This window comes from Sarcophilus harrisii, chromosome 6, assembly GCF_902635505.1.
Source record: "Sarcophilus harrisii chromosome 6, mSarHar1.11, whole genome shotgun sequence".
Lineage (NCBI taxonomy): Eukaryota > Metazoa > Chordata > Mammalia > Dasyuromorphia > Dasyuridae > Sarcophilus > Sarcophilus harrisii.
In genome coordinates, this window is record NC_045431.1 from 196,372,000 (window position 1) to 196,385,711 (window position 13,712).

Sequence of the window (13,712 nt, forward strand, 5' to 3'; positions counted from 1 at the left end):
CACTGAATTGTTCCAAGTTAGTTGTGTACAAGAAATTTCCTTTACAGATCATAATTCAGGATGACTGAGAACTGACTGCTTGGAAAAGGGCTGCTGCTGAGCTCTGCCCTGGGTACTCAGACTAGCACGGTGCAGCAGTGAGATTGGACTAAGTAGGGCCCCATGATTATTTTACATGCTATGTAACCTTTCCCAGATCCTAATTAGTCTTCAAAGCTCACGTATTGCAGAGAGTGACAAAAAAGTTTAAGAGGTGGAAGACATAGTCTCTTAAAAAAGTAACCTGTGGCATTTTTAACCTTTTTAGCTCTGCAGAGCAAACATGCCCCAACAGTCCCCCTTTCATGTTGTGTCCTAGTCATCCCTCTTTCCCTAGCTCTACTTCAGTTCAGTTCATTATTATCAGTCCCATTCTACTCTTTTTGGGAACCCTACTCTTATTTTCAACAAATTACCTTACATTCAACTCATATTCCTTCTTCACCCTCACTTCAATGAAAGTGAACATAAGATGTCCCTTGAAAGCCCTCTTCACTGATGAAATTTTCTTCTACGTCACAGAAGTATGAGCACAATTCCTCTTGCTTCAACATTGCGGTTTCTACATCTTCTCCCATTTCTCACTTGTCCTCAGATTTAGAATACTTAGGAGTCTCTAACTTTAGCTAACTTTTTTTCCAACTTTTTTTCCTTTTTGGGCAGTGGAAATCACAAACTTGAACCCCATCATCTTTTAGAATTCTAGGAACTTGGGCTTTGAAGTTATTTGCTAAAATTCTAGTTTCTTTTCCTTCTGTCTCTCCTGCTGTGCTCTCTGTGCATTCTGTGATGTTTGCTTTCTTCATTCCAGTTTGAGGCTTGTCTCCATACTCAATCTTGGCCCCATAGGTTCCTGGGTTAACCACTTAAATAGTTAATCACATTAGTGCAGTATAAATTTATTCTGAAAAACAATTTGGTGAAACTATACTGTGCATGCCTTTTGACCCAGCTACTAGGCCAAAGAGAAGTTTATAGCAACTCCTTTCATAGTAGCAAAAAAATGGGAAATTAGGGCCCTCCTGCTGGAAAATGATTTAAACAAATCATGATATATGAATTTGATGGAATAATGTTATGACATAGATGACATAACAAAATGGACAGTTTAAGAGCAAACTGGGAAGATAGGAACACAGTGTAATTAGCAGATGGGGATGGGGGAAGCAGGAGGAGGGGAGAATTCAATGAATCACAAATCCAGAGGGCTGAAGATGAAGATAAATTTGAAATACCAAGAGTTACTTGGCTGATTAAGCATCCATACTAAAAAAGTTATTACAAAAGTTTTGTTGAGATTGTTGCATTGTTTGAACTTATACTACCTATTAAGAAGAGTCCCTTGTCCCCTAGTCTTTCTGTGTCTATTCTCTAAGCATTACTAAGAGAAATTAGTCATATTTTATGCAGTGTAAATTGTGATTCATAACTCATTGTTCCCAATTCTTATCATTTCCCATCTCCCTTTTCCTAAACAACTACCCATTTATACTTTTTTTTTTTTTTTTTTGCCTTTTCACTGTTTTCCCCAAAATTTCACAACATGATAATTTCATTAGAAAGAATTCCATTTTCCATGTATAACCCTTGCTAGAAACCTCCAAGATTGAGGATGATAACCAATCCATTTTTGACCAGCTCTAATAAATTCCTCAGGTATATAATAAACTTAAATCTGTCTCTTTGCAACCTTCATCCATTTTTTCCTGCTTCTGCTCTCTAGAGCCTAATGAAGCAAGTGTAATTGGGACAGTCAAAACCTTCAGCTGATCTTTGTAAGATGTGTACTAACAGCCCTTCAATCCTAGTTTCTCTCCTAAAACTAGAGTTTCCCTCTACATATCACTTTCCTTAAACTATTGTAATTCTAATTATACAGTACTCCAGATGAGATCTAGTTAAGAGCAGAGTATGAACCTATATACTTGTCAAATCCTTTTCTCTAGAAGTTACTCTTCCTTAATGCAGCCCAAGACTGCATTAGCAGTTTTGTTTTGTTTTTTAACTGCTGGATTATAACCACTTTTTTTTTTTTAAACTGCTGGAGCCTGTACTCAGTCAAAAACATTATCATTTAAACATTCCTTCTCCACCTGCACATATGAGCCCATACTTGGATGAAAGCTGTTAAGTGGATCCTTTGACACCTGTATTGGAAACTACTCTTTTGAGCCTACCCTTTTAACCAGTTCTAAATCTATTATATCATCATCTAAATCCTTTGTTAAAAATCCAGGAGAACTATCTGTGGACAATGTGGCATAGTGAATAGAGAACAGAGCTTAAAATCGGGAAGACCTGGCTTCTAGTGCTGTTTCTGACAAACAAATGTGCCCCCATGCTCTAGGTCAGTGGTGACAAACTCAAAAAGCTGTCTGCTGCATAATGACTTAAAAAAACAACATATTAACATAATGCTAATGCGCGCACTATTTTGTTAAAATTTCCAATTAATTTTAATTTAGTGAGGGTGCATTCAAGGAATTGTTGATGTTTTAAAACTTGTACCAAGCAACTCTCAGGACTATTAAGTTACAATGATACTGACCTACTTTGGCAGTGGGAACTTCCTCACCTGGGAGTTTAAAAATGAAATCTTAAGTCCAGTCCCTATCTCCTATTTGCTGTTTAGTCACTGTCAGAAAACGTTAGTCTGTCGTGACCTCCTCTTGGATCACTATGGAGCCATGCTGGCTCCAGGTACTCACCACTTCTTTTTCCAGATGTTCAAGTTTCTCTAATGATTCTTTTGGGAATTTCCCCAGGAATCAAGTCCTGCCTGCTATCTGCAGGCTCTGTTCTATTCCTTTTGAAAATCAGAAAAGTTGCCTTTTTGTAATCTTGTGATTATCTTCCAGTTACATATTATTTTCAAGGCACTATCCTAACCACATGGGAATACAGAGATAAAAAATAAATTTGTTATCTTTGCTCTCAAAAGATTTTGGATTTTTTTTTTTGAAGGGGGAGGGAAAGAGGTAGCAGAAATTAAAGTCTGTCTTAACATAAATATAAAAAAGTCTATGGCTTGCTGATTCAAATTTTGATTGACATCTCCTTTAGCATTCTCTCTCCCCTTTGATTGTAAGGTGTTGGGTACTTTCCAACCCTACAAAGGCCTTCCTCCTGGTCATTTTTTAAAATTTCCATCACTGTCTTTTTAAATCAATTTTTCATAATACCCCTTTCCTACCCACAGAGCCATTACTTATAAGAAAATGATAAACCACACATATTAATCAAATCTAATCTCATAGTATATGTATTGTCCCACATCCACCTCTGCAAATAAGTGATAGAGGTAGGTTTCTTCCCCTTTAGTCATGCTTTGCCATTATATAACAGGATTCAATATTTTGTCCTTTTCATGATTACTCATTGTATGTATTTTTCAGATTTTACTTGATTTCTGATTTATGACTTCATTAAAGGCTGTTCTTAAGTCTCTCCATCTGTATTAATCATTTTTGCATTCATGTATCAAAATTTGTGAAATCATTCCTTAATTGATAGTCAGTTTATTAAAAATCTGTTAGAGTTAAAAAAAAAAAAGTTTCTATCTTTGGCTTCCTTGGAGTATCAACCTAAGCAGTGGAATATTTTGTCAGAGTATCAACTTTTTTTTTAAATCACTCACCATAATCCTAAATTCTTTTCCAGAATAAACCTAGTCAATTCACATCTTTCTCAACAGGCACTTTTATATTGTTTTTTAACATTTGGTTAAAATGTCCATTTGAGCTTATTTGTGATTTCTCTTATTTCTTCTTCAGATATTGAGTGACTCAGTTACCACATCTACCAGTTTCTTTCACTACACGAAGAGCACCCTAGGTACTTTCTTCCTATCTCCTGTTGGCTATCACTTTTCCCGTTTTTGTAATCTTCAGTGCAATCTCATTCTCCTTGGCCCATAAAAAAAGTATTTTTTCTAAAGAGAATGTAAAATTCCTAACAGCACAGGGCTTATCATGTTAGAGACACTGAATACCTTTAAATGACAAAGAGAAGGCAAAACTGCTCTATTCAGTTATCTATACCCAAGGAGAGGGCCTTGCTTCTTCAATTCTACTTTTTTTCTTGACATAGCCCACAACTTATTTTCCTTAGTTCCCCATTTTGAGATTTAGCACTTGACACTTTTTTACTGAATCTTTCCATACTCATATATCCATTCCCTTTTACCTGTCCTTCCAATTTTTGTATGTGTGTAGTTTTTGTGACTCCATTTGGGGTTTTCTTGGCAAACATACGAGAACAGTTTGTCATTTTTTTCTTCAGCTCATTTTAAAGATATGGAAACTGAGGCAAACAAGGGGTTTGCATAGGGTTACACACACACACTTTTTTGATTATTATTTTCTTATCTCCATCAGAAAAATAAAGGGAAAAAAATTCAGTTCTTCTTGCAAAACTGCTTAGTAAAGCAAAACCAAATTAGTATAATGGTCATGTCTAAAAAATTAGTTTTATTATTCCACATGCTTTTTTCATCACCTCTCTGCCAGGAGATATGCAACATTATCATTATCATTAGTTCCTGGAATCATGATTACTCAAGTTAAGTCTTTCAGAATTGTTTATCTCCGTATCCAATTCGTATATATCTTTAAGATTTGTGGGAAATCAATTTTTTTCATTTCTTAGGGGCCATAATTATTCCTCAGTTATGGGGCTTACTTTCCAGTTCTTCACTACTTCAAAAGAGCTAATATAAATATTTTTGTATACATAGATGATCTCTTTAGAGTCTAGGCCTAATAATCATATTGCTGGGCCAAAGAGTGATGTGCACAGAAGTGGACACATTCCAAATTGCTTTCCAAAGGGCTATCAAAATATATAACCACTAAACATTATGCCTTGTATAATTTTTAAACTCTAAGTTGGTTATTGTTATGTGTAAACCTACATTTATCTCTTCAGATAAATCTCATTCTTTTTGTTATTTCCCTTTGTGTCTTCATAATTTCTCCCAAACACTAATAGAATCCTAAAAAACATATGATAGACCTGTGGAGAAAACTGAATAGGGACAGAAAGGAAAAAACCTCTTTCTCAGCAGTACATGGCACCTTCACAAAACCTGACGATATATTAGGGCATAAAAACCTCACAAAGGCAGAAATAATATGTGCTTCCTTTTCAGACTGTGATGCAATAAAAATTATATTCGATAAAGGACGAGGGAAAAATAAACTAAAAACCAATTGAAAATTAAATAACCTAATTCTAAAGAATGAGTGAGTCAAACAATAAATCAAAGAAACAATAATTTCATAAAGAGAATGACAATAATGAGACAATATACTTATAGGATGCAGCCAAAGCAGTTTTTAGGGAAATTTTTATAATTTCTTCCAACCTTCTAAGCCGATTTTTTCAAAGTAGTATTTTAGTCCATGGGGTCTAACTTTCTTCTGCATACCTTAAATCTGCTTTTTCAAAATCTAAGGTTCATATCAACCTCTATATTGATTTCCTCTGCTCTGTCTATAGGAAGAAGTGGTTCCTTCTTCAGTAAGTTCCCATCATTTCCACCTGAGCAATCATTCCCTTCCTACCAGTCATAATCAGAATAAAATTTCCATTGGATGGTTCCCCTACCTTTTGAAGGATAATTTTCATCAAGGCAAGTCACAGTTATTTCCTGCCCTGCCTGCCTTAGGGAGAGCCAGTGGGATATCATTAAGATAATGCCTCTATGCCAAGGTGATGACCTATTTCTCAGATTCGTCTCATATTCCTCCACTGAGGAAATAGTATCCTCTAAATACTAGCTTGTTATTTTCTCGCATTTCAATAAGATTTCTCCATCTAGGGTAATATAAGTCATAGATTTCATCTCATCAAATCTGTCTTATATGAAGTCAAATTTTCATCCTTAAAGAACTGGAGTTCTTCTGACTTGTTGCTAGAATTTGGGGGATTTGCATATAGACATTTAAAGCCAGAGGTTTTATTTCAAGTTGGTTTTTGAGTTTTGTCTCCTGTGGATTTCATTATTCATCATTTTTTAGTTCTTTCACTGTTCTCTGGTATCTTGCTAAGGAGATAGTCATAGGCTGTTTTCACCCATTGCTTTTAGTTCAAAGTCTTTTCAATAAGATATAGAAGACAACCAGCAAATATATTTCTTTTATCAGCTTTTGTTAGATATATTCTATCCCCAGCCAAGAGGTTTGTTTCTCAAGTTTTCTCAAGTTTCTGTAAACCTTGCCTGCTATGAACAACAGCAAGGAAAATACACTCTGAGCCTATAATCTTTTTTTTTTTTTTTTTTTTTGCACATGACTTTAATAATAATAATAATAATTAGTAATCATCGACAATATTTTAGTTTCCTTCTGGTAATATTGTTTTTATGTCCATGTGAATGACCAAAAGTAGGCAATATTCATCTTTTAGTAAGTTCTTTTTGGGGGGAAAAATTTTCTGCTATCTCGCATATATGCCAAGGAAAACTATTGTAATCAGATTGACAAATAGCTGCCTCAGTATTTCTAAATAGATAATCTTCATCTATGATTACTCTTTGATTCTTTTGATTCTTCCTTATTGATGTTTCACTTTTTTGTTATTGGGTGGATCATTCCTTGAGGGATGAGCCTCAAATCTTTTTTAGTTACACGTGTACAAGCTGTTTTCCCTTCTGTTTTTCCTCTGCAAGATTTCCATACTCTATTTCATGACGATGGCCAAATTTCCCCACTACCCTCACTTCCTCCTCAAATTCCCTTTCTTTTCTATTGAAATCTGGCTTTTTTCCCTTTAGGACTAGGAAATTCTAGTCATTTCCCTAAGATCCTGGAATATGGAGAAGTATTCTTAGAGTCCTTTCACTCCTCTTTCATGAAAAATATTAAGCTACATTCAGAACATAGAATATAAATACATAGTAGGTACACTTTCCAATATTGAGTGGCCCTTTTAGCCTATTTTTAAAAAAAATAAAAGACTACTGGTCAATATTTTCATCCCAAGCTTGATTAAAATGTCTACATTGAATTATCATTTTAAGAACTAAGACCACCCCATTCAACTTCCTTTCCTCAGTCCCAACTACCTTACATTTCAGCTTCTTTGTGGTGTTTTGCCAACTTTTAATCTGGCCAATTTGCCCCACCCACTAACCTACTCTGTCAATCATTCTGCTTATTTATCTTTTCTTTGTTTGTTTCTCTTACTAACCACCTTCTTTTTCCTTCTTGAATCATTCTATTCAATTTGACCTCAGGGTGTCATCTGGTCTAGGGCTTCTTAAGCTTTTTCCATTTGTAACCCCTTTTTGTCTGAGAAATTATGAGATCCTAGTTAAATAGGTATGTAAACCAAATATTTACTGACAATCATTTTGTGACCCCCACATTAAGGTGTGCAACCCTATAAGGGGTTTTGACTTTAAGAAGTTTTGATATAGTTCAATTTCCTCATAGATATGTAAATGAAAATACAATATAAACCATTAATTAGAACTGCAGATTCTTATTAATTTATCCCAAATTTCTCCATATTTTACCTCTACAGATTCAATCTCTGATTCTTTATCAGTCAAAAACCGTCAAACAGATCTCAAAAATTAGTTTATAACTCTTCCCCAGTTGCCCTTTTGCATTCTTCCGTAGCCTTCTCATATGGCAGAAGTAACATCACCATCTCTTTCCTCTAGATATGACTTAATATTCTCTACAGGTTTCACTTTTCGTTATGTGAAAATCTTTCTCTAGCACTCCTCTTCCCTCTCACAAATTAGTAGCTCCTAAATTGGCTCACAAACAACAATTATATTGTCCCTTGGTCTTTATCCCAATCCACTTACTTACCATCTTTTCATGGCCAAATAAAAATCAAGATTCCTACAAAGATTGCTAGGGTCCTGCTGTCAAAGACCTTACAATCTATTGGGGTAGAGAGCATAAACTACATATTTGTATTAGCTTTGTATTAAAGAGAAACCTGACAGCTGGGGAGAGCAGCAGAGATTATGCAGAATGCAGAGGATGGCACTCATGGCTGGGAGTCTTCAAGGAAAACATGAAAAAGGAATTTTAAAATGGAGATGAGAAGGCAGAAAATTCTAGGTATGGCAGACAGCTGATAAAAGGAACTGTGAGTCTGTGTAAGGCACAAGAAAGCTAATGTGGCCTCCATCTTATTCCTTGAAGTCCTTCAAGTCAGATTTTTGTCCATTTAACTTTAATTGTGAAACTTCCCAGGAGTCATTGACTAATATGTAAACACCCAACCAAAGACCCAATTCTTGAGGATTCTGTTGTTTTTTTTAACCAACTCCTACCTTCCCTCCTCCTCCTTCCTTTAAGACTACAGCCTCCTTGTTTTCTTGTGTCCCACAAGGTACAAAGCACAACCCACTTCTTAATGTGGGTGTTTGCCAATAGTAGTTCTTGACCCCACTTCTCTGTAAAACTTGTAGCAAGCTTGTACATTGTAAAACTTCAAAACACCTCGGGTATAAAGATGACTCTCGGCTTCATCTGCATGCCTGTGTATCCCTAGCTGGTTTACAAATAATATCTCAGCTGATGATTATGATCCTCATTTCACAGTTGAGGAAACTGACAGGTACAGGTTAAGTGACTTGCCCAGGGTCACAACTAATAAACAGCAAGGTAGAAGCTAGTGAGGCAAAATTTAAAATTGCTTCTATCTAACTGCAGGCCCAGCACTCAATCCACTTGGCTACCTCTACCTCTAGACATTGACCCAATTTCATATAAATTTGTGGCCTTGGGTTATCCTTTAAACATGAGACACGTTATAGGATGTAAATTGATTACTAGGTCCTGTCAATTAAATTTTCACAGTATGTTTGTTCTGCCACCATCTTAATAATACTCCATGAGGTGGAGTACACCATTGTCTAGCAGGCTAAAACCAAAATGGGATTGAGCACCCTAAAAGAGTTAATTATACAAGGAGAAAGACGCCGTGTGAGGGATGGGGGAGGAGGAAGGAGAAAGATACTGGCAGGGCAACCCAAAAAGAACTCAGCAGAGTTGGCCTGGGCCATGGGCAGACTTAAGGGGGAAATTTAACCTCGGGGGTTCAACATAACTTGACTTTCTGATTGGATGCAGTAATGTGAGGTTACCCAGAACCTCTCCAGGGGGTGGGCCTATAAGATTGAACTACTCTCCATCAGGGCCTTTCTCTGTTTGCCTTGAGGAGTAATCTTATCAGTACTCCATACTTCTCTGCCGATCCCACCTATTTCATCATTTTAAGCTGAACCTCAAATTCATGATAGCTATATACAAGTCACTTAAAATTCTGAGCTTAGTTGCAGAATAAACAGGACAGACAATATGTCTCTATAAGGGCTCTTCACTATTTAAACAAGACTTATGTGAATAAAAGGCAGAATCTTCTGTTAGACCATTAGGGGAATTTCAGAGTGCTGCAGAAATTTGGCATTTTATTTTTCAGTTTATGCAACATTAGCATAACTCATTGGGCAGAATAATTAAATGTAATAATATAATAGTCAGGTTTTTACCATGATATATAAAAAAAGGATCTTGGGGTTCTTAATGATTCTGCCCTTGGGGAACCAGAAGATCCTGAAAGTTTTAAAAGTCTTTAAGCACAAGTACATGATGTATAGGACCTGCCAGTTGCTAAATTTGACAATTTGATTTGCCAGGATGGCCATAAAATATTATTTTCTGGGAAGGACAATTCAAGCTACCTAATGTTGGGATCTGTTCCAGTGAAAGAAGAGCTCCTTTCTCCCACCCCCACAACCTGAAGGAATATAACCAAAATGATTGAGAAAAAGCAAATGCTAAGAATTAATTTAAGCAGACTGTTTACTCCTCCAATTCTTTGTTAAACCCCTCCAATGCAAAGGATTAAAAAGATGTAATACAAATTAATGACTATCTCAACCTAATAAGGGAGTTATGTTTTTCACCTAAAAGAAAATCACAAAATGTGAGCAGACTGGAAAGGATTCTTAAAATTCATCTAGTTCACATTTTACAAAGGAAATCCCAAGAGGTAAAGCAATTTTTCTCAGGTCATAGAACTAACAAATGGCAAAGGCTGGAAAATTCAAATTTAAGTAATTCATCAGAGCTCCAGAGCTCTTCGTTTATTTGATCTTACTGGTTTGATATTTAGAAAAGGTATTTGTATAAATTTATCCGAGCATAAAAAACCTCATATATTTCATATATGTAAATAACCTGACCTGGATACATAGAACATAAAATCCTATACAGACCAGAAGCAGGTATGAGAAAGGTGTGTTTGTATGCTAACTCGATTAATGGAGCTGATGGTTTTTGTCAAGGAACTAACCAGAAATTTCTCTAACAAAAATAACAAGTTCAGAGATTCTTCTGGAACAAATGCAGTACATTCAAGGTAGGGAATTAAAACTTTTCTTTTCTTTTTCTTTTCTTAATCTACTTTTCACCAATCACTTAAATGACTCTAAAAGATAATGTCCAACATTGAGATGCAAACAATATAAATGAATAGAAGTCTACCTTACCATTGCCTATTTCTAACTTTGGGAGACTGGAGTTTCTTCATAGTATTTATATTTCTGCTTTACATTTGGTGCTTAATTAGAGGTCAAATAAAAAATTTAACTGACAAAAAGTTAAGCATGTCCAAATCCTTTTCTCTAATGATGGGATATTAAATGACTTTACAACTTCAGTTCTTGCTGGATTTCCCAGATATTATCTGCACTCTTCCTTAAAAGAGCCTCCTCCTCAGGATTCATAGTTATCTTCAAAATATCTGAAATACCATCCTTCCCCAAAACACAAGGGACACTGAGGAAGACCTCTTCTTTTATTCCATACAAGCCCTGGAAAGCAAAAAGATTATTATTCTTTCTGCAAATTAGAACCTGGGATCTTTAATTTGGCATAAGCAGCAAAAAGTCACTTTAAAATACTGAGAGTAGGGATTTTCAGGAAAGATGATGGAAAAATTTCTAGCCAAGCTAAGTTCCCCTCAAAAATCCCCAGATAAAGATTGTAAAAGGTACCAACAGAACCAGAGAAAAACCAGTAAACCACCAAACAAGCCAAGATTAAAAAAGCTAACCACAAAAATTGTGAGGATCCTGTGATCTCCAGGAGTGTTCTAGGGAGCCTAAAGCTAGTGAGACAGTAGATATCAGGAACACAGCAAGAGACAAAGCAAACTTCCAGTACAGGACTGCTAGGAGATGACACAGCCGCAGCAAGCTCCCAGTTGGCAATTCAGTGCAGACAAGTTAAGGCATCCCTACTGGGTATGGATACAGAAGCTAGGAAATAAAGCAGAAATTAGCTCCTGGTGCAAATCTGTCCCAAACAGAGTTGCAGAATAAGGAAAGGAGGGGGACTGATCTAGCCATGCTATCTAAAACTGAAACAAAACAGGCAGACCTAGGAAACAGAAGTGCCGGCTCCAGGACCGAGCTGCCACATCTAAGTGTTAACTGGATAGAGCAAAGCTTGGCAGGGGCACAAAATCCCAATATAGGAACCGAGAGTGGAGTAAACAGAAGAAAATTCTAACACAGCAAAGAAACATCACAGGTCAGGAAAAGCCCTAAAGTCAAAACCTGTAGAAAAGAACAAGATAAGTATAAATAGAACCTTGGAAAAAGAGAATGCCCTGGCAACTAGGATTCCAAGCACCAACAGAAGAAATGAAGCAAGAAGTTAAAAACAATTACAGTGCTTTAAAAAAAATTAGTAATAAAGTAAGTAATAAATTTCTTACAATAGAAGGTAGATAGTAGTAGAGTCCCTGAAAAGCAAAATAGAACTCAGTGATTCAATAAGGCAATGAAAAGATTGAAAACTTATCCACTATCAAGATCAGTGACCTCAAAAATATATAAAGAAGAAAATTTAAGAATCACAGGAGTTCCTGACCAAGCAAAAAACCTGATACAAAAAATCTATTCAAAGAGGAAATCATCCAGAAATTTAGAACCAGAAAGCAAAACAAAATATGAAGAAAAAAATACTAAGGAATCACAGGAACACACTGTGCTGCATGCTGCAACTAAAACAGAAAATTTGAAATAAGGAAAAAAAAAGTAATAAAGAAAAAAAAGTCCAAGAAAAATTTACCCTGAAAAAGTAAGAATAAAACTGAGGATGGGGTGAGAGGAATGGTGTTCATATGACAGAATATAGGACTTAATATTTCTCATAAATACAGGTGTGCCAGAATAAGAATATATATAACCAAAGCAGCTAGGTGGTACAGTAGATAACAGCATCACTCCTTAAATCAGGAGGACTTGAGTTAAAATCCAATTTCAGACACATCACTGTGTGACCCTGGGCAAGTCACTTAACCCCAATTGCCTTGCCAAATAGCCACACACACACATACATACACACACACACAGTAGCAAACATACTTTACAACTTAGATGGCGCAGTGGACAGAGCACTACCCCTGGAGTTGGGAGAACCTGAATTCAAATCTGGCTTCAGATGTAACATTTACTGTGTGATTCCAAGCAAGTCACAACCCTAATTGCCTCACAAAAGGGGAAAAAAAAAATTTTTTTTAAATGAATATATAAAGATGGAAGGTTAGGATAGAAGGAGAGAACATCTTTTGAATCTTATAACTGAACCAAACTAAGGAGGAATGAGCATACACAAAAATCTTATGAACAAAAATATATTAAATGCAACAGGAAAATAAGGACAGACAGAAATGAGATTTTAAAAAGAAGGTAAGCGTTAATGAAGGTATTGTCACAAAATATGAGAGTTAAAATTAGAGGGGGAAAAAAGAATCAATCATCTGGATTTGAAATGAAAATTTCGAGAGAATGGAAAAGGAGGAAAATCAGATCTCTCCAATTTTAGATTATCAACATTAGTCCTATTCTCTGGTCTTCACTTCCTCTTGTATCTTTGTAAAGAACTTAAAATCAAGGATGAATAGGTGGAATGTGGAAAGGAAAAAAAAAGGGCCTCTAATAGAAGAGAGGTCATTCAGACATTCCTGATAAAAAGATCATAACTGAAGAGAAATTTTGAAATGAAAAGAGGTGCCAAGAGAGATTCAGAAAGGTGATTTCATTTGAATAACTGGAAAAAAACCAAACAATGACATCACAATAAGCATTTTTATAACACTTTAAGGTTTACAATGTTGTTTACTTCTTACTTAGGAAATAGTTCCTATTTAACAAATGAGGAAATTAATACATACAGTTTATGTGACCTGCCTAGCATCACATAGCTAGTTTGAGATGTATTTGAGCTCAGGTCCATTACTTTCCACTCTCTACAGTGTGTCTGAACCTCAGACATCTGGCTATTTGACCTTGGGCAAATCACTTACCCTGTTTGCCTCAGTTTCCTCATCTGAAAAATGAGCTAGAGAAGAAATGGCAAAACAATTCTAGTATTTTTGCCAAGAAAATTCCAAATGGTATCATAAGGAATTGGACACAACTGAACAACCACTATCACAATTCTTGCATTCTAATAAGAGCCAAGTGTCCATTTACAAAACAACTGTTTAGAGTCACAGAGGGAGTTAACAAATTTACAAATAGCTGGGGTATAAAACAAGACGATAAAACATGGAGGAAAAGGTGGCAAAAAAAATGGACGACGCATGAGCCTCTTTTCAAAGAAAGATTTATCATATACACAAACATACATATG

At 35.7% G+C, this 13,712-nt stretch overlaps 1 protein-coding gene across 1 annotated transcript in view; it reads right to left on the reverse strand.

The window, feature by feature from the left end:
• Positions 1 to 8,609: 8,609 nt before the first annotated feature.
• LOC100922669 (L-lactate dehydrogenase A chain-like) overlaps positions 8,610 to 13,712 on the reverse strand; it is a 30,177-nt gene continuing 25,074 nt past the window's right edge. Inside the window, 1 exon segment of the mRNA XM_031941917.1 lies at positions 8,610 to 10,882. Coding sequence (XP_031797777.1) covers positions 10,718 to 10,882 — 165 coding nt within the window. The 3' untranslated portion in view covers positions 8,610 to 10,717.